Source organism: Electrophorus electricus, chromosome 14, assembly GCF_041902795.1.
Source record: "Electrophorus electricus isolate QZ-2024a chromosome 14, ASM4190279v1, whole genome shotgun sequence".
NCBI classification, from domain to species: Eukaryota; Metazoa; Chordata; class Actinopteri; order Gymnotiformes; family Gymnotidae; genus Electrophorus; species Electrophorus electricus.
The window spans coordinates 17,193,918-17,220,536 of NC_137510.1; the positions used below are offsets into that span (position 1 = coordinate 17,193,918).

Here is a 26,619-nt window from a genome sequence, read left to right on the forward strand (position 1 = left end):
TCATAACACATATAACATCTATGATAGATTTATTTGATGCGGACCCCACTTTCCAAAAATTGTACTTTCCATGAGGTCATATAAGATATGTGATTGTGGAGGCTGGAGTTTCTAGAATCAGTGAGTTTATCTTGTGGTTAAAAACAGTAGATCTGATGCGAAAAAAACAATGTAAACCATGAAAGCAAACAGACAAGCCAAATAGATTCTGAAGGCCAAAGGATGTGCAGGATATACATCTCAAACTGGCAACCCCAGATTTAAATTGTTTTGTATATGTTTATTTTCGATTTAATAACGTCAATTGCGATGACGACCTTGATCAAGTCGTCATCACCTGCATCTCACCCTAACACGAAACAAAGAAAAGAAAACATACTTACCTCACGATGTCCCGGGACATAATATAACACGACACCAAATGACATGACAGAGAAGGGGCTTCAAAGTAGGAAAGTGCGCCTGCGTCTTCTCTCTAATCTATGAAGGACAAACCATCATCCACTACAAAGGAGGGGAAGAGGCCATCGACGTGGACATAAAAACACCAAATAGAAATTGAAACCAAAAACGGCAAAAAACTGTGGGTAAGCTTGGGGAATCTCTTTGAAGGACCAATTAACTGAGGTAGTTTGACATTCAAACCTTTGATGGGAGTTAAATAAAATAATTCTCAGTTAACAGAGTGTAATACAGAAGCAGATTTCTCAACAATTGTGGGAGTTACACAGGCAACAGGCAACAGGCACAGCCCTAGGTTTAGAAGTGGAAGGAGACTTGTGCTGTATATGACTCCCAAGGTAGGCCCACATGTTCTCATTGCCCAAAATTGCCTCACCCAAATAACGAGTCATCAGCAGCTACAAGTAGTTACAGGGGGTGGCCCACAGGTGGTAGACACACAAGCAGTAGAGCAGGTGGGAAACTAACTCCCCATGCTGTGGGGAGTCAAACAGCAGACCTCGGAAGTATGAGCAGTTGGTGGGACAAAGTCCAGCGATGAGGGTAAATATGGATGTTGTTGAGATAAAGTGTTTATTGGATACAGTGTCTATGGTGACCACAATCAAAGAAAGTTACTTAAAACAGCATTTTGAGCAGAAAGAAGTTGAGCTACTGTGCGACTGTAGATGGCTGGTGATTAAGGTAGCAAATGGATTAGATCTAGCATATTTGAGCTATTAAGAGCTTGATGTTACACTTAAGGGAAATAGGTTAAAAAGGATGGGATTTCTGGTGGCTAAGGATATGACAGACCCACACTTCCAGGCAAGAAAACAAACAGTGCCAGGGTTGACAGGAATTAATATTATTGCTATCAAGTATTAAGTTAATTGCAAGTTACATGTGCACATTTCCAACCAGAGCCAGTGGAATCTGGGTGGAGACAAATATTTGAAGAAATGTGTGCCAAGGAGAAAAGACCTAGGGGAATGGTAAAAGTTGATACTGATGCAGCGAAAGTGCCTGCAATTTCAGTACAGATGATTGCTGTCACCTTTTGTAGTGTAAAAGGAATTTTTGAATACAGTTAGGGATGGGAAATTGCTGGTCCTGGTTATTAATGTGGGAGAGAGGGACGTGTGGTTGAGGCCATTGCGCAGATCAAATAATCCTTAGATGTTTTTGGAAGAGCCTAGTGGTTTATGACCATTGATTTTTAAAGTGGCTACAATCAAGTGGTAGTGGCAGAGAAGTATAAAGCATGGACTGCTTTTTGTACACCTTTTGACCTATATGAGTGGAACTGTATGCCGTTTGGTTTTTCCAGTAGTTCTGGAACCTTCCAGTAGTTGATGGAGGATATTGCGTGATCAGAGATTTTAGTTATTGTTATTGTACATGTATGATTGTCATGTTCGCCCCTCTCCAGCGTCACGGTTCCAACGGCAACGCCACCATGTTTATTTACTTCCTGGTTTTGGTTTCCTCATGTTTCCTTGTTTTGGTTTCTTTTGGTTCCACCCACTAGTTTGTTTTATTACCTAACAGTTATTGCAATCACCTGTATTGCTAGCCCTTATTAGTTTCTGTATTTAAATCCAGTGTGTGCATTCAGTCTTTGCAGTCTTGTCAACCTATTTTATGTTTCTGAGCCGTTTGTTATTGTTTGATGCTTCTGGTTTGTTGACTCTCCAAGAGTGTTTTGGATTACTCTCTTTGCCTGTTCCCTGTTTGTCTTTGTGGACTGCTTTTCTGTATTATGACCTTGGTTTATATACTTTCTGATTGTGGACTCAGTGTGTTCTCTAATAAAGCTGCATTTGTCTTAATGCGAGCAACTCTGTCTCTGTACATGCTTACAATGTTACAATGATGTGGTTATTTTTTGCAGAAACTGTTGAGGAACACTTATAGAGGTCCTTAAACTGTTCAAATCTTTTGGACTAAAATTAATCTTTCCAATGTATTTTTTTTCCCCAAGAGGTGAACTAGCTGGGGCAAAGTCATATTTAAGCAGGGGGTGGCAAATGATTGAGGGAAGTTGGAAGCAGTGACAGCATGGAAGAAGCCTAGTAATGTGACAGAAATGAGATAATGAAGTTTGTAAGCAACTATCACAGGTTTGTGGAAAGTGTTGCACAAATTGCAGGCTCCCTCTACCTAGTAGTGTCCCAAGGTAGTGTAAAGAAGGGAAAGAAGTGACCAACAGGTAATCAGTCAACCTTTTCAAACTTTTGAGATGATAAATTGATGATGCTGCATTCAATTAGATAAAGAGAAAGTTTTGGATTGTGGGTGGCTGAAAGAAATATGGACAATTATAATGCAATGAAATTGGAGTTAAAGTGGGCTGTGTTGGATAAATTCAGGGATTATTTGTTGGGGCAGAAATTCATTGATAATAATTTCTTGAGCTATCTTAAAATAGCAAAGCTGGGAGCTATGGAGCAAAGATGGGTGGCACATCTGGGAATGTTTTATTTTGATATTGATTATTGCCCTGGGAAACAAAATGGGAATGCCAATGCTTTGTCTAGGCAGTAAGGGAAGTAGAGTGAACTTTTAAGCTAGTGAGAGCCCACTGCTGCTGGCTGAATATGTAAAAGATGTGGAACATTGGTGTCAAACATGTGAAAGGTGTTGCCTTACAAAGGATGTGCACATTAAACCTAAGATCCCCATGGGAAGTCTTCAAGCTGTGGAACCTTTGCAGCTGCTTCAAGTGGATTTCACCATACTTGAACCTTTACAGGATGGGAGAGAGAATGTGATGGTAATGACTGATGTTTTGCTGTGGCAGTTTATTGTGGCAGTTTACTCTGGCAGTGGTGATGAGAGATCAAACTGTGGGGACTGTAGCTTGAGTGTTGAACAGAGAATCGTTCCTCAAGTATGGTGTTTCAGATCGGCTCCATTCGGATCAAAGACGTTGCTTCAAAGCAGAAGAAGTTCAAATGTTGTCTGGGGTATGGCATCAAAAGGAATCGTCCCACAGCCTACCATCTACAAGGAAATGGTCCACAAGGACATGTGAACAATTTAATAGAACGCTCTGCAACTTTTGGCAAATGTTTTCTTTGGTGCTAATTGATGCGGGAAAATAGCACTATTGCAGCGGAGCAGGTTGTATTCTGAATATGAGAGAACAGTGGGAAAAAATAAAAGCATTTTAAGTGGGTAAGCGCAATTCCAGAAACATTTTGATGCATTTTAATGTATATGTTTCAATGTCATACTTTTGATGTACACTTAGTTACTATTCGTAAGAAGTGTCATCTAGACAACTTTTATATCAGGTAGTGGCGTGTCTACATTGTATTTTATGAGTTGCTATCCTAACTTTCAGTCAAGAATTAACAGTGGGAAAACTAAAAAAAGTATTTTTGGTGGGTAACCGCAAATCCAGTAAACATTTTGTTGTGTTGAGTCACATTTTTATTTTTTGATTCTAAGAGCTTCTGTGACATAGAATTTTATGGCAGAGGTTTTATTAGGTGTGGTGTGGAACATTTTCAAGTTTATCATGTATTAAATTGATGAAAGGATTTATGCACGTGTGTTGGTGACTACGTTAAGTGTTGGTGAAGTACTTACTATTGACATTCAGAATAAGGCTACATATATAAATTATATATAATTTTATTGTTTTTAAATTATATTAATAAACCTGTAGTTTGCCCTGGCAATGATGCTGTTGCTTTTTAAAAAGGCATAAGGTAGTACCTGTTACATTTGCAATGGTACAAAATCATTGACAGACCATAAATTACACAAGATATACCATCCCTGAATGTTCCTATTTGGTAGGAATACAAAGTGAGGCAATAATAATTCAACACAACACAATGTTACATTTTACAATTATTTTTGCAAATAGGCAACTGATTGCATCAGGGATGAGTGCTCCCCTATGATGCCAGGGGGAGTATCCCTTCTGGCACACTGTAGCTTTCCCTTAGTAATTTGTTGCTGGAGGTTAATAGGTGAAAAAGTTTGCTTTAATTTCAGTTTGTAGCCTGCTAGGACAGCAGTTCAGTTCTCTCTGAATTTTTACCTGTTAGTTATACAAAGTCTCCTTAATTTAGAGGCTTTATATTTGTAATTTTAGTTAAAAGGGGATTGGTTATTTCATGAGGTTGGGTGTCTGTTCTTAGTTGTGTAGCAGTTTGGTGAGCTCCCTGATATTTGTGTAGGCTTTGCTTTTGTGTTGGAGGTAGGTTTGGGGTGCTTGCTGCTGATTGCAATGAAGTATAGTGTGACTTGTGTGTAAAGTTAATGTAATAAATCAAATAGTTTACTAATTTGGTGTCTCTTTCTTTTAGGTCTAGCTAGGACGAGTGGGTTGTGGTCCTGCAGTGGGTGGCTATAATCTAGGTCTCTTTTTGTTTGCACTGGGTTTGTATGCTGTGGTTGCAATGTTTTTTGTTGTTGGTTTTTTTTTTGTTGTTTTTTGTGGTGTATGTGTGTACAGTGGCCACTATTTTTATTTTCCATAAAACATTTGGAACACATTTCATAATCCACCGCTAGAAGGGAGGCTATATTAGTAAATGGTTTTAACCATTTTTATATTAAGCATATGCAGAAATACTTTTTTTTTTTTAAATATTCATGCTGATTGGAAGTAAGCAGTACAATTCATTTAAAGGCTCACTGTTTAAATAAAATTAACAATTTTGTGAAAATGAACATATATGTTTTTTAATTTATAAACTAATAGAACTGAACTGACTTGGAGGGAACTGTCCTTTACTCCCTTGGGTCACATATTAAAACTGATTCCTTCACAGAATAAGATACTGATCCCCATCCCCACATATGCTGCAGAAGTAGACTAATATTTCTGGTCTCTCTTATAACACTGAGTTGATGGTAAGCAGTTATTGTAGAACCAATAGTTATCAGAGAACTATTGCAGCTAAGTGATCAAATATTAAACAAATCTAAACACAGAGCTTACAAATGGCAAAAGGTCCTCAAAATCACTTATTATACGTGTTACACTGGAACTCCTTAAATTACTCTTTAGAAGAACAGAGGAAGTGCATTCATCAGGAGGCTAAAAGTCAGGTTGTTGTTTTCATGCAGATCTCATTAGATTCAGTGTACCCATAGCAGTGTCTTGGTCAGAAGTTATACAAGTTATATAAAACACCTTTTTTTTTTACAAGTAAGACTGGTCAGAATCATGTTTTTTTCATAGAACAATAAAAAATTACTAAAATGCATACTAAAAATCAAATGGCATACTTTGCCTTTTGCAGTCTTGTCTCATCAGAAATACTATCAGCACCTGAATTCTGTTCCTCCAGGTGACCGACTGAAGACCGACTCCAACAAACTGTTTCTATCATTTAGTTTTGTTATATCAGGCAAAAGTGAAAAACTATAGCTGTTAATCCATAAACACTTTTTTAATTTGGTCATAGCCAATCAGTTACAGCAACCCCCCCTGGTGCAGAGGAATGTAAATAATGTGTAGGTGCATATTTCTATCTGAACTACTATGAAATTGTCACGGAACCCTCGCCTCCCGCGTGTCATGTGGTTTGGCCCGCCACGTGCAGTGGGAGGATCCTCGTATGTGGACACCTGTGCACACACCTGTGTTGTCTTTATGTATTTAAACCCTCGTCATACTGTGCAGGATTGTTGGTTATTGCTGATGTAGCGTATTAATATTAAATGTTAGCATTGTCGTATTACATGTATTCCTGTTTATCGTGTCTGTTGTTAAGCGTTTCATGTTCCTTGTTTGTAAGTCGTGAGTTCCGTTGTGTTTATATGTTAATAAATGTTCATCCACCTCGCTGGAGCCTGTGCGTCCTTCGGCACCCGGGCCACGCGTCACAGAAATATGCAAGAATGAGCTATTTGTTAACATCCCTGACATTCTTAACGCTCCATCAGTTTTCAACTGTTTACCAGCCACAGTGTTAATTTCCAGGTGACATACTTAGGTAAAACCTATAACAAAAATCCGTAGTCGTGTCTGCATTACACGTGAGATGACTCACAATTAGTTAAAACGTGAGAAGTCATGACTGATAGATAAGAACGTGTTGCAAGGCTTGACTGCCAGTGCAAAAGTGCTCATGCTTTCATTTTGCTCTAAATGTATTACATAAGAGCTGACACGCACTAGCACTTATGTTATACAGTGGGCTGAGGAAATTATTTTAACCAACCTTCCATCTCACCCCCAAAGGAAACTGATGTTCTGTGGTGTTTGAAAGCATTAAAAACAGATGCACTCAGTCACTTTCTGTTTCTGTAACATTACCCATTCTCCCAAATAATTAAATCAAATATATCAAATAATGAAGATAATATAGACCTGCAGGCACAACTGAATGTCCCCATAATCTTTTTTCTTTTACTAAGAAAATCAAATAATAATGTGGATCTAAATTTAAAGTGATGGCTAAATCTTGAATGAATAACCTTAACCTATAAGATAACTAAAGCAGAACATTTCCAGAATTTAGCTGTGTTCAGTGCTTGATGAGTTTTAAAGTTAATAATTCATGATGTCTAAAGGTTGACCAGGTTTCATAGTATGTTAATTTAATTTAACATTTAACTCAAATTTTGTTTCAGCTAAGTATAGATAAATGTTCTTAAAGATCATCCCCTTTATGAGGAAATATATACAATAATATTCTTGATGTAATAAAGCAATTAGAGATTAAAATTTGGTTCTTCTGGTTTAATATTTGGTTCCATATTTCTATACTTTTGAAGTATATGATCTTTAACCTTTTCTTTTGGCTTTATAATTTAAATCAAAATAACAACCACTGTGTGACTGAAAAATATCTTATTGGAGCACAATGTCTGATCTAGTGCTTACTTCAGTCATGCTAGGTGATGTGCTGAAAACTGAAGTTTCACATCAGCATGACAGATTTGTGGTAGTCTCCTGACACAGACAAGCCTCCTGTGAAGCTTGCAAACTCATGATCATATAAACATTAATACTGCAGTAGCAAACCTTTATGAGGCACAAATGGACCATATTTTTAAATGGTTATCCATGAAAACCTTCTAATGGTTTAGAAAATGTAAGATTTTGTGGCATGAGTGTAATGTGTGTACATCAGTCTAGCATCGGCAGTGCAAACAGACTACAGTAAAAAAAAAATAATAATACTACATAATGCATGAGACTGTGCAAAAAGACAGTTTTATAGTCTATGGATTGTTCTATGCAACAAAAAAAATAATTTTAGCACCACCTATCACAAACCTTAGACCCATTGCATAAGCAGGTACATAATGTAAAGATGTGGAAAATAAACACTGGAGGCAAAAGAGCATGTACAATACCTTACACTGAATGAAAAGGAACAAGTCTTTTGAAATGAGCAGTTACCTTTGACTCTCAATGATTTCATAATGGTGGCCAAATTTTGGACCAAACTTAGTATTTGTTGTATTAATAAAAACAAGCAAATTAACATTGTGAACTTTAGAATTTGGTGGCATGGATTTGTTTGGTATTCCATATTAATTGTCATTGTCATTTTGACTTTTAGTTAGACAAAAAAATGGTAAAAGTAATTATCTTTGTGGGAAATTAACTCTTTGTCAAATATATAGTTCTCTATTTGAGAACTTGTTTTATTACCAGACATGAATTACATTATGTGTTGTTTAGTTAAAAGTTTAATCTGCTGGAAGTTCCAGGTGTTCAGTCATATAACATTGAGTCAAATAACAAAATTATTTAACATTTTTATCATAACCTTTTCTGTTTCACAAGTCAACTTCTGCATTTACACAAATGAAAGTAGTTGACAATATGCTGATGGTAAATCTGTTCATTTGACCAACTATTTAGCAAGCTCATTATCTATGTGGAACTAAAGTTAGAATATACTAGCATGATGCTTATGGTGATGAATGCAACAACTCGTCAACTTTTACACTGATGATTGCTCTGCACATTTTTTGTCTGATTTTTCATCTTTATAATGCAACAGCCATAAGAACATAAGTAGTTGAACATCATTATTGGTGTTTCACACTGCAGTGAAAAAAGCATAAATGGTGGAATAATGCATACACTCGCTTCAATCATATGAGGATATTTTCCTCTTTGCATCATGTTTTTTTTATACTACCCTTGAAGTTGGTTAAGCCACACAAACTGTGAATGCAGTTGTAAATGTGAGCACATTCTCATTCTGTGGTTGTTGACTCTGTCCATATAAACAGTCACACCAGGGGGGTTGGAGTGGAAAACATAACCTTGCTTTTTTGTGCAACACTGACCTTTTGAGTAAGACACCTCAGAAAGCATTCAGAGCCCCAGCTATAGTGTGTTATTTTTGCATTGTGTCTACATGTTAAACAGACTGCTTTAAATATGAGAAGAATCTTGTGCTTTATCTTGTTCTTACACACTATCAGAACATATTCACCTGATTCAGTGAAAGGTAAGAACCACTTTACCAATTACAGCCCATCTGAGAACTTATCATTAATTATACTTCAAATCATATCATAAACAAAGTACTGACACTTTATATTGAATTGAAATTAAGATAATGAAAAATTAACCAATTACACATTGTACATTTCTCCATTATATTGCTCAACATGAATATATTGATACTTTCACAATTTCCATAATAATAGCTAATAATAAATATATAATCATTAATACAGATTACTATTATTAAAACTTTTATAATTACTATTATATAATATCATTATATAATATGTTATCCAATTTCAGTACTTTTACATTATAATTCAAATGTTCAATTTCTTTGGCTTACTTCATACTATTTCATTCAGATTTTAACATACTTTTTTTCAGAGGAATTAAGCCACTGCAAAGTCTAGAGTTTAATTTAAAACCAACTCTCCTCAGTCAGGCTATGGATTTAATAAGGAATCACTAAGCACAAACAATCTCACAATGGATTCCTTTCTGTGAGCATGAAATCAGCTTTCCAACTAAGGCCTAGTGCCTTAAAATAAGGTCATTTTTAGTAAATAATCAACAAAACTAATATTTGCACATTTAAAAAATACCTTTATATAAATCTAGCTTTTGACTAGGTTAGATTAGAAATACATATGGAGACTACAAAGAACAAAGTCTTAATTTTGAAGAGTTACTAGTTTACTAGTTAAAGTTCTTAAATGATACTCACTTTACCCTATCATAATATTAGAGAACAAAATTTTACCATTTACCATTGTGACCTAATTCTTAAATGATTTGAAATCACGTTACTAGATTTAATTGTCTTGTCTTCCATTTCCAATTAAATGCTTATGTAGGGTAATATGTAGTAGTAACAAATGTACTTACTGGCCTAGTGCCTTAAAATATGAATTGTATAATGATTTAATTTTTTTTGCACAGGACAGGTTTTGCATGTACTGTATTTGTTTTATTCTGCAGATGTTTTGGTTTATTGAATCTTAGTTTGCCTAGAATAATTATCTTCTAATTCTTTATTTACGGTTTTCTAATTACAGTTTGCCAACTGCATCAGATCAAATAACTGAAATTAGATTCCACTACTAAAAGCCGATCCAAATTCAAAATCCAATATGAAATTTTAAAATTTGTAGCTACATTTTAATGTTTGTTTCTTTCAAAATTGTGTCTTGGGGTAATCCTACTTATCTCAACCAATTAATCAATTGTATTATAGGTTACATATCACAAATGCATAATCATTTTTCCAATTTCAAAAGTTCAAATTTGAAGAACAAGTATATTATTATTTCTTCATTGGCTACTGACTCTTACCATGGTTTCCTTTTACTGTCTTCAACATTGACTTTAATTTTCAAAACCTTAAAACAGGCATCTTTTTATACCTTTTTAAAATACCTATACCTTTTTTTTTTCTTTATTATCTGTAGCCTCTGTCAAACTTGTGCCTCTTGGAAGCACAATTACAATGCCCTGTGAGGGTTATGCTGGTCACAAAACTGCCAAATGGATGTACAAAAGAAACAATACATTTGAAATTCTTGTAAATGAAGCTAATGGCTTCACTTTTTACAAAACAATGAAGAATGGGCCAAAGATTCTCAACAACTTCTCTTTACAAATCAGTCACTTCTCAGACCTCAATGAAGGGACATATTATTGTCAAGTTTGCACACAGAAATGTAATGACAGTAAACAAATATCTTTGATAGCTCAGTATGGTAAGTAGAAGTCAATCTTGAAAGATATTCTAAAAGTGTTCTTTAAGACCAGTTTAAAATAATGCTTTAGAGGACACTCACCATCTTTTTCCATTTACAGGCACATTTTGTCCATCAGTGAAAAGACAATTTATCATTCAAGGTGATAGTTTCAGTTATAGTTGTCCCCATCGGTTGGATCTGAAATTAGGCTGGAAGTTTGACACACATGTCCAAAACACTGCAACTCCTGTAAAACGTAAACTGAGAGATAAAGGTTTTTTGTTAATTTTGGATGTTCAGCCATCTGATGCAGGAGAGTACAACTGCTGGAGAGAGATATCAACTGGGCTAAAGCATATAGTTTGCACTGTGGCTCTGTGTGTACTTACAGGTAAGCATCATCCAAGCAGTAATCTTTGGCTTTATGAAGTCCTTATCTCCTTACACATTACCAAATATTCTAATCTATTAATTCAGTCAGTGTTAAATAGAAAATGTCAGTGATTTTTGTCTAGAATATTAAGAAATCAGGCAATTTTATTATGTAAACAACAAAATTTTTTGTAGAATAATAATTTACTTTTATATAGTATAATCTCATGATTTGTTAAGACCATTATTAACAACAAAAACAACAGTACACTTTTCATCAACTGATTTAGTACATTTCAGTTGCCTAACCAGCTCAGGCAGGTTTTTACTCATTTATTATACGATATGGTTCAGATTTCATAGTTTTCATTATTTAAATCTAAACATGTTCAATATTTTACTTGTCTTTAATTTTTCTATGTTTGCTAAGAGTTTTATCATTTATTGTTCTCAAAATATTTAACATCTTTTTTTTTTTTTTTTTACATGGGACCAACCCCTAATTTCATTCTACAAATGCTCTACTTTATTGATTTGCTAAAAAAATGTGTTGTTTAAAATTCGATATGACTTGGTCCTTTCAGATATGTCCCTATATAATGTGAAACTTAGGTCCTAAGATTTATTCTTAATTTAGCACATTTCTGCAAACATAGATCAAACTGAAGTCAATGGTTTCAAACTGAAGTCAATGATTTTCAAATGAACACAGCTGTTAATACAATGGAGTAGCAAAACTAATTAAAGTATTTTGTTAATAAAAAATAATTTGTGCCACTTTTTATGTACAAAATTAGGTTAAATTATTCTGCCATCAATTATCCTAGGCTATTATTAGTTTTGATAATTTCAGATAGTTTCATTGAATGGCTCAATAGGTAGACATGAAATTATTAACTTGGTATGCTTTTTACTTAGAAAGTCTGCTGTTGAATAATTCTATGAAGTGTGATGAATATTCAAGTAGCATCAAAATCAATGAGTTTCTATAGGAGTATGGAGGGATGAATGAAAGCATAGAAGCGGTAGGTAGAGTGTTGTTAGGCCAGTTTGGTGATTGGGAACAGTAGTTCAGTATGACAAATTTAGTGGTTTTAACATTAAAACTGAAGGAGTATGAAAATCATTAAAATGTCAAATTCTGTGCATTTCCATCTTTATATTTGAAGTCTATTTTATGCCTCAATTCTGCAAGTCTGTCCATGTTCTTTGCATCACAGAAAACATGCCTCCCTGTGTTTTCATCAGTGTGATTAGTAAAATAAAAATCAATGTGACCTTACAGTGTCTCTGTGAGACATAAAATTGTATCATATTTATTTTTCACAGTTGCAGATATGAAGATGAGTGATTCACCCCAGATTTGTACCCTTTACTGTGACATGGACATTGAGGCAGAAAAGGAAAGCGCAATTGTTTATGTGACAGATAAATGGAACATCTCTATTGCAAGTAGAGTAAACAATTCAAAGAGTTCTGTGAGCTGCAGCCTTCATCGTAGCAGTGTGAAGATGAACAGACCCAGTTCTGAGATGGACCATGCTACCACACAATCAGGTAACTACTCATGGTAATTAGGATTAGTTAATGCTTTTTAATTAAATCACCTAATGTTGGGAGTACCCTGACATGGATCATCTCAGTGAGATCTTTTTTTATCTAAAGGATTTTGGTCAAGATGTGTAAGATTTATTCATTGAACTGTACATTTGATTCAATTTCAGATATCACTTCAGGCATTACAGTGAATGATGCATCCATCACCCCATCACGAAGAGCTGTATTCATAAGCATGTTAACAGCTGTTTTTTTCATCCTCATCATTATAGTTATCATATGTTTATGGGTTTTACAAAGAGCAAATACAGGTGAGAAGAATATTATTCAAACCGTGCATGTAGGTTTGTATGTGTGTAATAGTTTTTTTGTTGTTGTTATTTTGCAGACAAGAGCTCTGACAGACATTTTCAACAAACAACCAGGTGTTCAGAGGTAATTATGTTGCACTATTTTGTCTGTATCATATTGCTTTTGCAGTATTTTCTGTATCCAAATGTATGAAAACAATTACAGGTCTGATAACTTTCTTTACCTTTAACACTAAAACACTGTTATTATTTTGTTTGTTCCTCTCACTAAAGGATGAAAATGAGTCTCAGGTGATTTATTCTACTCTGGAAATTCGTAGCTATCAGAATGTCATAACACCTGAAAATGAGTGTGTGTACAGTCAAATTAAAGCTTATGAAAAATGACACTATTACTGTATTTTGAGCAAACATAATTGATTAATTAAATGTTATGTGTTTATTGTGCATTGAGTTGGCATTTATGAAATGTATTGCAACCAAAAAACAATTCTTAGCTTTGTCTTACCAGTGTTGTCATCAGGAATTAATTTCAGGGAAGATTAGGAAAAATGCTAAATGATATTGCCTTTTAAAATTAACATGACAAGTGCAATGTAGTACTTGACACCTCTAGAAGCAGGAGAAAACTTTAAAAATTTGTCATTTCACTGTTTGTCATTTCATTTTCAAAGGCATGAGCTACCATTTAACTTGCCACATTAAAAACATGAATAGGCATAGGACATAAAATACTTCCATTGTTTTGTATAAAATATTTTCATTGCTATTGACTTTCAGAACTAAACTAATAAAGTTGTTGAATTTATTTTTTTTTTTACATTTATGTGACCAAACATCCATTACTAGTTAAGCTAGCTGGCTATAGCTTTTGAACAGAAACAGGAAAAATATGCATATCCTGATTTGTTAATCCTTTTTTTCTTATAGCAGCTGTTAGCCAGTAAAATGTGATTAAACAAAGGGATGCATTCATTTGATGTGTGGGGCTTTGACCTTTTATGGACATCACTGTAGTAATTACTACAAAAACAATTTTAATGCATGTAGAGTATCAGTTGTACTTTATGTGTGTTTTGTAAATCCCACCCTCCAGCCATGTCAGTGTGTCTTATTGCCACTGTTTTGTCATGTCATGTTCTCATTCTCAGTTTTGATAGCAGTATAATTCAAGTTAACACCAGCTTGAATAAAACACCTTGATGTAAATGACTTGATGCAAACTTCTGTATTTCTTTTGACTGTTGTGTCTGTGTCTGGTGTTAACTTTGACTGTTGTGATCTTCTGCATATTTAATAACGTGCTAGGTTTAATAACGTTTAATAACGTCCAAGGTTTTGGCTATATTTGAATATGTGTATATATGAAAACTATATTTAACTTATTTTGTATATTTACATTACATGTACAAATATATTTTTACAGTTTTTGACATTAAAAGCAGCTAATACCGGTTCTTTGGTGAAAACCAGGTTATCCAATTTATGATTGACTTTTAAAATGAAAAAAAAAAAGGTTTCTTGCAGCCTACTAGGTAGAGATATAGAGCAGTCATAACCAATAATGTGGCTGATAAGCTTGTATATTTTGTACCATATGATATATCTACAAATGTGGGTATAATACCACATTCAGAATTATTAACTTGTGAAATGTCTCACGCACTCTACATATAATATTTTGATATTATTCACACATCCCACACCGTGTACTTGGCATTGCATCTTAAAACTGTTCTGTGCACAGAGAGCAACAACCAAAAGCAAAAACCCCTTTGTCTATTTAATCTTATATATATATAGTTATTTTAGGTGATTCGGGTAATTTCCAATCCACATCATTTACTGCTTTTCAAATGTTTGTGAACCAAGGAGTGATTTAGATCTCTTTGAAGACATGTGAGACACTGAAGCCACTTTGCATTCTGTGGTTTTGCTACTCTAACCATGCATTAGTCACTCGCTGAGGTATGGAAAGGAAACTTCAGACATGCCTGACAACATTTTTCTTTGACACAACACAAATTCTCAAGTGCCATCTATTTAGTGGTAGGCTGAATTTTCATGGTCTATTGAAACTTTGGATCTCCTTTTGATGCAAACTATTAACCAGAATGATAAATACTCTGCATTATTTTTCTCATAACATTCCTACCCACCCCAATAGTAAGTAGCAATATAGCTCAGTGGTTTTATTGAGTATTTGACTTGAAATAAAGTACATTTTAAATTTATTTTTAGATATATTAAATACAGAATAAACTCCAAAACTCATTGGGATAGAGAAAAAAAGGTTTAACCTTTAATACTTATTCCTACATGACCTATGGTTTTTCTAATGTTCAGTAATGTGGTGTTGCCCATCAACAGCACAAGCACAATAATGCATTTTATAAAACATGGCACAGCATAGTTTTTTCCTTTTTCTCCATAAGGTGTGAATTTAAAAAATATTTGAGCAGAGCAATAAACTTGTCTGTGTCATAAAGCAACAGTATATTCAGATATATTTGTATGGTATGTTACTAATTATAAGCCAATGACAAAATTACTTGTTAGGTGGAAAACAAATAACAAAACACAACGCTAACAAAAGCGCTAACGTGAAATCAATTTAATTAGAATTGTTAAATGATATTTATCGTTTTAAAGAGTGTGCATTCAAACTGTTATTTTGAAGAAAGTTTTTAGTACATGAAAGAGCGAAAGTGATGCCAAAGGAGCATGCGCGACACCAAAGCCTCTAAAATAAACAGCCAGCTTACCTAATTAGAGGTTACTGAGGCAGACAATATTTAAATAAGTAAATGAGAAGAATATTTACATATCACCGTTATATGTATTGCCTACAGTAGGGAGTGGTAACTGTTAGGTACCTGGTAGTCGACACGTATTACTTCTTACTTTGTCAGTTGACGCGGCCTTGACTTCCTTCCAACGTTTGGCGGTGTGGGACGTCATTATGCTGCCATGACGAACCCCAAATGGTCGTTTTTTCCCGTCGTGCAGATTGATAGATTCAGACGTAGCCAGTAGCTAACGACTCTTGTAAGTGCACTGCATATATAAAAAATTGTTTAGAAGTAATTGCACTTTTGTTCCCTACTTCATAATATATCCGCAGTTAACTTTACTTTCTTAAGCAACGTAGCTAGCTAACTAGCTAACCAGCTAACTTGGATTTTAGCTTGTCTTTCTAGTCGGTCTGGAATCGAGGATAACAAATAGCTAACTAGCTAGCTAGGTTAACGCTAGTCTGTTTACTTTGTGTCGCCTTATTTTTGATAATTGAGCGATGGAAGCTCCACCAGTCACCGTAATGCCAGTTACAGGGGGCACGATTAACATGATGGAGTATTTACTGCAAGGTAAATGAATTTGTTTTCAAGCTGCATAGAATACCTATTGTAATATGTACTTTGTGCACAAATTAATTTTAGAACCGTTTTGGCATAGGCAGTGTACTGGACCAGTCCTTGGACAGTTTGCTCCATCGTCTAAGAGGTCTGTGTGACAACATGGAACCTGAAAGCTTTGCTGACCACGAGCTAGTCTACCTTCTCAAAGGTCAGCAGGGAAACCCTTTCATCCTGCGAGCCAGGCGCTCTCTTGCTCACCCCACTGCTCCCTGGCACCTACGTTACCTTGGCCAGCCAGAGGTGGGAGACAAGAGTCGTCATGCCCTGGTACGGAACTGTGTGGATGTTGCAGCCTCCCACAGCCTGCCGGACTTCCTTAACGAGATGGGCTTCCGAATGGACCATGAGTTTGTGGCCAAAGGGCATATTTTTCGGAAAGGTGCACTCAAAGTGGTGGTGAGCAAGTTATCTCGTGTGCTTGTGCCTGGCAACACAGACAACACTGAACCATTGTCACTATCCTATCTAGTGGAACTTAGTGTGTTGGCACCAGCTGGACAAGACACAGTATCTGAGGATATGCGCAGCTTTGCAGAGCAGCTCAAGCCACTGGTGCACCTGGAAAAGATTGATCCTAAAAGACTCATGTAAATTCTATTATAAGAACAGATCTAAACCATTCCAAAAATTAGATTAAGACAACACAGTATCTGACTGTTTCTAATTTTTCAAAAATTAAAAGTTTGTATGTCTTTGTCGCTAAATAACAAATGCATCAGCTCTACCCAGCAACTAAATAATTTGAAGTCAAGAAATTAGATCTTGTTCAATAAATAATGTGCTGTAATAGTGGAATGAGTTAAACTGTGAGCATTATTTGAAGTGGTAATAAGTCTACACATTTCATTCAATGAAATGCCCTGCATCCCAAACTGGATACTGTTTTTGTGAACAATCTTGACTTTTTAAATTTAGAAACTGTATAAAAATGCTGTTTAGTCTAGACAATAGTTGGATTATAAGAGGACAAAAATATTTAAGAATATTTGCTTATTTTCAAAATGCATCATTTCTCTGTTACTTTTGCATTGGCAGGCAATGTTTTGGTTCTTGTATTCAGTGGAATTAGGTGTCTAGATGGAGCTATCTGATCTTTGTTAGCATTATAAACATTTGTATATTTTCACTTTTTTGCACTAGGTGGCTCTCTTACTCCAGTATAAGTTTTTGCTGGCCCAGCACTGAGTGGCATGTCTTTTAAATCTAGCATGTGAGAGATGCAGTTGCTATGGCAATTATTAGGTGCAAGATCTATCCCCCCCACCTCCACCACCATTTCTAATTAGCTTCCTCAATTGCTTAATGATACATGGACGTGTGAAAGCACTCTTTTCTTCCCTGTCAGAAAAGTGCAGATATTTCTTTCCTATCCACTCTCATCTCCACTATTAACTCATGAGAGCTGACACCAGAGATGGCAGCTAGAGATGAGGCCATTACTCTTCGAGGGCTCCAACTGGGGTCCCACTCTTTAAAATGTATGAGCAAATTTACCATTAATTTCTTTTTTTAGGCTTTACACAATCATTTGAATGGAGACAAATTATTGGCCTGGTCAAATTTGCCTTTGATGAAGTGGTTGCATTTTGGTTTGAGAGGTATTTATGGAATTGCTAAATTCCATTTCCTTGCACCGATATCTAAGTCAGTTTTATACCACCTCATTGCTATAACTAGTTTGAGAAATGGGAGACTGGCACACAAAGCTGGTGATGTACTGCCTTTGTTATCTTTTTTTCTAAAATCTTTGGGGGGAATTTTTTTGGGGGGGGGGGGGGTGCATTAATGTTTATAACCAAAGACATGGATGTTATAACCATAAACGATGAATGGATTCTAGGAATATATCATGAGCAACAGAATAAAATATATTTACGTATTTTTAACACATCACATAGATGCAATTCATTGTACCATTTCCTAATCCTTGAAATGGCAGTTTCCTTTTTTGGCTTATCTACATTGGATGCAGAATGTTGGTGTTGGAATGTTTTGATAACACTGAATCCTCTTATAATATGCTCATTATAGGCCTTTGTCTGATGTTCATAGGAAATGTGACCTAAGCATGAACAAAAATTCCTTGATAGCGATTGGCCTTGTCTGCTTTCCCTCTATAGCCTTTTGTCATTTTATCACTTTAAAATGAAATCTGCTGCCCATTAAATGTTTCTTACCTCATCTTGAATGGCTTTTTAGAGTTCAGGAGCTTAACCTAGGTTACATGGATTCCTCATGAGAGCATATTTATTTGTTGTTTGTTTGACTTATGCACATTATGTTAATGCCATCTGACAAGAAATAACATTGCAGTAGGACTGTTGATTGTCTTGTACCACTGGGCACTGCATTCTAGGTGTGGAAAGCAGTGCCAATCCAAATTGCTTCCTCCCTTAGGAGATTTATTGTGCTAGTTACTTATTTGTGAATGGGATTAGATATGTGTGTCAGATCATATTAGCTGAAACTCTATCAGCGTCTCCCGTGTGTGAAAGAGACGTTACCTGCACTCTTGGTTATTTTTAAAGCACTAGCCCTGTCTTAACTGAGGCCCTTAGGCCTATCTTTTGACAGTCCTGCATCTCTGAACATTCTCTGCATTTTAGAGAAGGATCAGTGCCAAGATCTCTGTCATGATAAGCCGACTGTTGCCAGAGGCAGAAAGTATTATAAGCAGGCAAATCTGGGCCAGTGCCATGGAAGGGTGAAATCCACTCTTACCTGTTTTGTAGAAGATTGCAAACTCTTTCTTTGTCATTAATGTTCACTTGAGATGGACTTCATTTATACATTTTTTGGAAGATGTATAGATTCATATTGTTTTCCCAGGTCTGTCCAGATAGTTGAACTGAGGAATATAGGATTATGTAACATCAAATGTAGAGAGGTGTTGTAGGTCCGTCCATCCATCCACCCACCCACTGTGGAAAAAGTCTTTAAAATTAGATCCGTGTTTTTGCCTTTTTGAACACAAAGTAGCATTGCTCCCCTCTCATGTTTCAGATAGACCTAATGGCTGCAATGATTTACTGGTATGGAGTGTAAAAAGCAGCCTGGTTGAACATGTTCTGATGCTAACACGAGCAGACCCATTACTGCTTTATCTTCCACCTTCTATGAGTCTGTGTATTTGTTTTATATGTACCATTCTTCTTCTTTATGTTGTATCTCAATTCATTCAATGGGTTGGACATGCACATTTAATTAAAAAACCCAAACTTTCTACATGTACAGTAAAAGTCTATAGGTTTTGCCATGTACAGCTTATGTTAGTCATCCTTCAGAATGTTATCAGTGGTCATTTTCTGACACAGCTTCTGTTGGCTGGATATTTTTGGGTGGCAGATAACTCATCCAAGTAGTGACACTGATGTGTAACAACCCCACCTATATTGCTGTGCCTGATAACCTTATACCAGCTTAACACCCACAACTATGTCTCTTCTATGTCAGTGTTAATGTGTTGGCCCACTACCCAAATATCTGGTCAGCAGTGATGAATGTGACAGAAGGTGGCTGATGAACTGTGCATCCTGAGATGATATGGTCTACAGTCTGTAATTGTAATGTCATTACACCATGTGGTATAAGTCCCTTTTTTGAACTGCAGCAATTAAAATCTGTCCCCTGGCCTTTGTATTGTAAGTCCTGTCACTGGGTGTGCCATGTAAAAGTTGTGTGCAGAACCAAATAGTTTATACCCGAACACTGGGGCACTGTTTGTGAAATACATGGTTGCACACTACTCATCAGAACACCTCACATATGCTCTATGTTTTTATATGCCATAGCACAATTGTAATTCTATAGTAAATGGCACTACATGTTGCAGATTCTGTGGGTCTATTGTGTAACATTTGAGTGTGCCCAAATAGTGGGAGTGCTGGGTGGAGACGGAAGAATTCCTGCTTGTATATGAACATGTTTTGTGGATTTGGATTGTGGTAACTTATGTCACTTGTGGAATGTCTGAGGGCACTCATCTTTTGTCAGCCTTATCCTCCAAAGTCGAATGTTTTATTTGATGTCAGTTAAAGAAATTGTGTAAAACAACAACAACAAAAAACCTTTCAAAAACTTTAGTAATTAACTTTGTAAATAAGGGGTGTATTTTTAAATAAATCTATTTTCTTTACTGCCCAAATAGCCAAGCACACCTTCTGTGAAGTTAATACAATAGTGTGGTTTATTAAAAACCTACATAAAATGGAGCTGTTGATAGGACTTAAAGTGATATTAAGTCGCAATTAAAAGCCTACAGTGGAAAGTTTCACACAAGACTTTGGTCGTGGACGTTTTAGATGGATCAAGGTGTCATCGTCAAGAATAAAATCATAACTATATTTAAACATCTGTTCTTGAACTCTGGTAGTGTGCTGAATCGGTCAAGTTCACTCTTAAGAACGCAAGAGAAGTCTAAAAAACGTTAGTGTATCACCCTAAGTTTGTCCCCCTCACTGCTGTGCAGCTGTGGCAGCGAAATTGATCAATAGGCGGCGACACAGCGCAAAACGCAGGCTGATTGTCCACTGCAAAGTACTATGATTTGTGGAGTAATAGTCCACAAAAGAACCATGCTCGGTTGTTAGTACATATATTTAGTTTATGGTAGTAGTGACTGTCGTTTTGTAAGATTTCTGTTTCATTAGTGATATATCATTAAATGTTATTCTCTGAACGTTTTCAAACTCAGACTGGAGTAATTAATATTTTAGGTTGGCAATCAATTTACGTTATTAGACAAAGAGATAACTCATCTTTATAAATCAACGAAGTAGTGGCGGGACATACAATCTAAATAAATAAAACCAAAACAAAATAAAAACTGGCGAACTGGGAACTGGTGAAATCCTTTGTTACGCACACAAATGAGAAGAGTTTCTAGAGCTCCACTGCGAAAATAACTGATATGAATAGCCCCTTGGGGTGACTGGACGTTACAACACAACATGCATCAGACGACACTTAAAAGATTTGATTGTAATTACACAAGAGTCGGGTACTCTTCTGTCATACAGAATAACGCGTCTCTCATGTGAACACAAAGCTCGTGGGTGAGGTCTCTTAAAACTTTTGTTATTCAGTGTTCACTGTACGGTTGTGATTTATTTGGCAAAGATGCATATCGCTAGTCGAAACATCTTAAGGCATTTGTACATACGGAAAAGTGTCTGAATTGATCTCCAACGTATAAATATACAAAATAAAGAGACGCTCTCATTCAGCCTGCACGCGGAGAGTGAATCCCGTCTTCACTCTGACCAATTATCTGCAAGCTACATTTATTGAACTCTACATCGCAGGCGCGTCATCATTTTACAACCGGTAAGAGGGCTGAGCATATCAGTGTATGAAAAGGATTTCAACGAGCGGAATATAGTCGCGAGGAAAACATGCTGCAGGCGACGATGCGTGAAATTCTGAACATAAAATGAAAAGGTGTCTGGAATATTTTGGACGGATTTCCTTTATTTGAACTATGACGTGTCACCATATCAATAGGCTAAGAATGAACGTATGACTGTGTACATTACATTGTTCAGTTCACACTGAAGAATTTGTTTTCAAGGATTTATCGCTGTTTCGTGGAGATAACATGCTTAATTGGAGAGTTATTTACTTTTGACGTCTTTCACAGCAGTAAGATGGAACTTTTCCGAGCACTTACAATACATTGCATCTTGGATGCTTTAGATATCATCTGTTGCACCCGGCTTAATTAAAAGCACGATCATCTACACGTTGACAAGCCCCCTCATCACTGACTGCTCTTGATTTGGACTGACTGGAAAAGGATGCTTGGAAGATTTATTTGATGGTTGGTGATGTAAATTTAGTCTAATAAAAATGCCTAAAAATGTTTCATTTGGTGCAACGATTCTTACACGTTGGATACTGAGCTTGCGAGCTTTACATTCAAAATTATGTGTTTCTATGCTCCTCGGGTACCCTACGATATTCGCTATTCTTCTATTTAAACAGACAGATCGACTGTCAGGTAGTGCGCTTTGAAAAAGCCATCTCACCTCACGGAATTACGCCTTCATCAAATTTACCAAGTACGCTCTTTAGCTTAGATGATGATGATGGAGGACGACGAACTGGATGCGCATCAGGTTGATATCGACCCAGATTTCGAGCCACAAAGCCGGCCTCGTTCGTGTACCTGGCCAATGCCTTGTCCGGATGACTTTCCAGAGGCAGAAGAGGTTAATGGAGGTCTTTCCCTCGTAAAGGTGGAACCGGACAGCGTCACATCTTGTAAAGCGGGAAGAAAGAGTGTCGCGCCGACAGAGTTGAAGCATCCAACCGGAGCACCAGCGCCCACCGCACCGGCGCTCCCTTGTTTGGCAGGGGCTGCGCTCGACGTCGCCGGTCAGCTACGCAAAGCAAAGTCATCTCGGCGAAACGCATGGGGAAACCTGTCTTACGCGGACCTCATCACTCGTGCTATCGAAAGCACTCCTGAAAAAAGACTCACCTTGTCACAGATATACGACTGGATGGTCCGATATGTACCTTATTTCAAGGATAAAGGAGACAGTAACAGCTCGGCTGGATGGAAGGTAATAAACACGTGTATGTCTTTGAATTTAGTCCGAGACTAGGCTGCTAATAAGCACCTGATGTGGTTTTGCATTTAAACATTCTTCCATTTAAACATGCTGCTTTTTAAAGATTTGCTGTTGGAGTTTCCCAAAGTTAATTACAGATGGTAGTGCGGGGTTTAATAATATTTCTTGCTTCCATTAATAGATGGCAATGGTGTTATTTCGATGACATGCACAGAAGACAAAATAATAATTCCAAATTGAACAAAAAGCAAAACATCTGAAAGAAAAAAAAAATTAAATCATCTACATACAACCGAAATTGTTAATGTGTTTTGTAATGATATGAAATGAGAATGTTTAGGAAAAGGACTGAAAAGTAAATTCTCAGTGCTCTTTAGATTGGTCAGGGTGACCTTAAACTGAGGGCAAAATCAACAGTGATGCTCTTTGAAGGGTGTAGTGCTACTACCATGGCATACAGAATTTAGTGTACATCACCTGCCCACTTCTGTCCACAGCTCATACTCCACTATCAAAACTCATCTAACTTTTCAAAATGTTTAAACAGATTATCCTCGTGTTGTAGGACTAGATCACTATTCATCTTCTTCTAAAGCTCACACTCTCAGCAGAGAGCAAGTAATTACATTTCTGGATTCATATGTCCTGCATGAGTTTCCATTTTCTAAAAATATTAGTATTTACATTTTTTTAAATAGTATTTAAAAATAAATAAAACATGCCTCAAAATATTAATTGTGATAATTGTTAGTGTTAGTACTACTACTACTACTGATTCTGCATGTGAACCTGCACTGCCTTGCAACTCAGTCCTGCTGACAAGGTCCTGCCTATTCAGTGCTTACATGCTCTGCCAATGAACATTTATTTGGTGCAAAGCATGAGGGGCATGTTTTTGTTACTCAGTTATGTGTAGGAATATTTAGCTATTCCATTGCTACCTAAGTGAAGTGACAGTGATGGGCCAGACTTCTATCCAGTCTCTTTTCACTCAGTGTCAGTACTATTGGTTAGGCCATTCTGAAAATGTCCACTGATGGGAGACAAATGCACACTGAAGACCCCACTATGACCACAGTGCTGTGGCTCACCACTTTGTGGGTTGTGGGGAAAAGGGCATAAAAACAAGTCTACAAGTGCTCAATGCACGCTTAGTTTCCTCAGGCCTAGTCACTTGGGCCTGTTGTGTGTTTTATTTGTGCAGGCTGTGCTGAGGTGTGTCTACAGGTGTCTGAGCTCCATTATCCCTTCACTGTGACAAGATATTGTGCTACTCAACCACAGAATGCCCCTGTATCTTTAGCAGGACTGTCCCAGCATGGACTTACGTAAGGGCAAATTGAGGGGTTTGACACGATCACTGCTTGTCTACCAGTGCAGCAGTTATTTTCAGAGCCTGTCCAGACACAGCCTAAGCCCAGGTAATGAAGGTGATTAAGCATGATGTTAAAGGCATGCTCATATCCCCTTATAGCTCTGACCCCGTTTCCGGCAGTCAAAATATAAACACTCACACTGCTAGCTCAAGGACATACCCTGAACTCAGTCCTATAGGCTAGAGTTTAAGTGTCATGGAAACAGACAGTCCTAAAGAGGTTGTGCTGCAAGTTATTTGAATGTGGCTTTTCTGTTGGGTAAGGTCTCTCAGCAGGGTGAGGTCTTAGGACGTGTCAGTGGTCTTGGCCAACAAACTCCCTTAACTAAGCTTGTTGTGCTGAATTCCTCATTGGTGATTCATGAGGGATCTTCTGTCTTACTTACTCACCAGCAAATTAGCCTTTGGAGTCCCTCTCTTGCAAGTTATGTATGGCCACATTATAAGGGACCACAAACTAACTCCTCTGGTGTTTAAATGATACAATGAAATGCTGAAATAAGGTGTAAAGGGAAATCATTTGGTTTAATTTGGCATATATTCCAAGAAGAACATTACAGAATGCATAAATAAGATTATGACTGAACTTTGTTTAATATTTCCTGTGTAAATCAATGGGGTTTAGGGCTCAAAATAAAAAGTGCTATACCAATAAAGATTACTGTTTCCTGTAAACAGCAAGTAACTATTAATACCTGTTTATTTCTAAGAACCTTGTCTTAGTCTTAATTGCCTTCACAAAGGCCACCACAGTTCTGCTCTTGTTTGTGATCTCTGGTTAGAGAGGTCAGGTGCATGTAAGTCTTTTATTTGTATTAGTGAATTTGTGTTGAGTGTGTGTGTGTTATGTCTGACTGACAATGCTAAGGTGGTGATGTTGAATTGTCTAGATGTGTGTGTAAGGGGAACCTTTGATCAGTGTGACAGCATGCCATGGCAGCAAATTATTTGCTGCTCAAAGGACTTTGTTAATTTCTTTTGTGTGTATATGAAAATGTAAAGGAAAACATCTAAAAACGAATTTTTAGTCATTTTTTTAATATTTGAAAGAATGCACTCAGATCATGATTTTTATTTATTTATTTTTATGCAATACACAGCATTTAACTTTTTTTTGAAAATATCTGAATTTATTTAATTATGTTAGAGACTGTCTTCTTCGTGTACATCTTAAAGGGAAGTAAATTAATGTAAATAGAGAGGGAGAGAGTATGTGAATGTCTGACTCCTGGCACCCTGATGCTAGGGGGATGCAAGGCAGGTCAGATCGGGTGCCAGGCAGTCAGTCAGATGCTCTAATCTTAAGTGACAAGAGCATTATTTATAATGTGTCTGTAGGTAAAAGCCTAGGCCAGCAGGGTCAGCAGCCTTCCACAGTGCACATGCCATGATGAGGGTGTGTGTGCCAGGAAGAATGAAAGACAAGGAGAAAGAGGTGCTGGGAAAAACATAAAAGAACTTGAATCTTCACGATTCAGCATACAGGAACTCCACTATTGTTGTTGTAGCTATTAGAATGTGCTTTTGCCATTTTTGTAAGGCCTTTTGTGTAGTCCATGCTTTCAAGGTGGAGCATTCCTTTTGAATAGGGTTATTTAGCACTCTAAACTGTACGAGTGAATCTATGAGCACTAGTAAGAACTCTATTTTTAAGGGCAGAAGATTGAAAGTCATCTGAGGCCTTGTCTGATTCATATTATACAGTCACTAGCGAACACAGCTAAGGAGTGCTGGAAGTAAGGCAGTGCAGGGAGAAACACAGAGAGGTTTCCTGGCGAGTGTGATTACACAGGCCGCATCACCCACTGGATCATGACTGAGTTCCACCCTGTGTCCTCCTGCCTTTCTTCTGGCCTGCTCGCTTACCCAGGGTGGTCCTTCTCTGCTTTCCACAGCAGGCTGTCCACCTAATCCCGCTCATCTGGGACTTTGGGGAAAACGGATGAGGTTAAGTACCTCACACAATGGGGCAGCGGTGCTGACCGGACTGGACTCATCTGAGCCAGTAGTCACATGCTGCTTGGTTTCGTGGTGCGTTCTCCTCCCTAGTCTTCAAAGCCATTCGTGCTCCACAGATTACACAGGATGTCACAGAGCTGTGATTATTGTAGCTCTACTACAGCCAGAGGTGAAATCCGTATTCACAATGAACTCGGACACAAATCCCTGTTTGCTGGTCAAAAGGCTTGCATCAATATTTGACTTACTCATGCATATTTTATGGGTATTTATGCATATTTGACTAGATTAATGTTTCCCATTCCTGATCCTTGAGTACCTCTCCACTGCACGACTCATCACCCAATTAACAAGCCCCTGAAATTTCATTTGCTGTGGTATCCAAGGGCCTGGAATTGGGAATACTGGGCTAGATGACCACAGAGTGTATTTATACAGTTTTC

General features: G+C 36.9%; 3 protein-coding genes across 4 annotated transcripts in view; all 3 read left to right on the plus strand.

Annotated features, from left to right (window-relative positions):
* The first annotated feature begins 8,710 nt into the window (after nt 1-8,710).
* LOC113588158 (uncharacterized) lies at nt 8,711-14,273 on the plus strand. The gene is made up of 6 exons (XM_081696674.1): nt 8,711-8,885; nt 10,336-10,626; nt 10,727-10,999; nt 12,310-12,537; nt 12,705-12,972; nt 13,122-14,273. The coding sequence occupies exons 1-6, from the start codon at nt 8,816-8,818 to the stop codon at nt 13,141-13,143; spliced, it is 1,152 nt and encodes a 383-aa protein (XP_081552800.1). The 5' UTR covers nt 8,711-8,815; the 3' UTR covers nt 13,144-14,273.
* A 1,298-nt stretch (nt 14,274-15,571) lies between these two features.
* Nucleotides 15,572-19,899, plus strand: med18 (mediator of RNA polymerase II transcription, subunit 18 homolog (yeast)). 2 transcript variants are annotated; one of them, XM_027027221.3, is made up of 3 exons: nt 15,572-15,896; nt 16,142-16,216; nt 16,305-19,899. In XM_027027221.3, the coding sequence occupies exons 2-3, from the start codon at nt 16,144-16,146 to the stop codon at nt 16,856-16,858; spliced, it is 627 nt and encodes a 208-aa protein (XP_026883022.1). In that variant the 5' UTR covers nt 15,572-15,896; nt 16,142-16,143; the 3' UTR covers nt 16,859-19,899. The 2 variants fall into 2 exon arrangements, with proteins under 2 accessions (XP_026883022.1, XP_026883021.1); XM_027027220.3 differs by having other exon boundaries at nt 15,572-16,216.
* A 647-nt stretch (nt 19,900-20,546) lies between these two features.
* foxo6a (forkhead box O6 a) overlaps nt 20,547-26,619 on the plus strand; it is a 28,571-nt gene continuing 22,498 nt past the window's right edge. Inside the window, exon 1 of the mRNA XM_027027216.3 lies at nt 20,547-22,833. Within this exon, the coding sequence (XP_026883017.3) occupies nt 22,345-22,833 (489 nt within the window). The 5' untranslated portion in view covers nt 20,547-22,344. The remainder of the gene's footprint in view (nt 22,834-26,619) is intronic.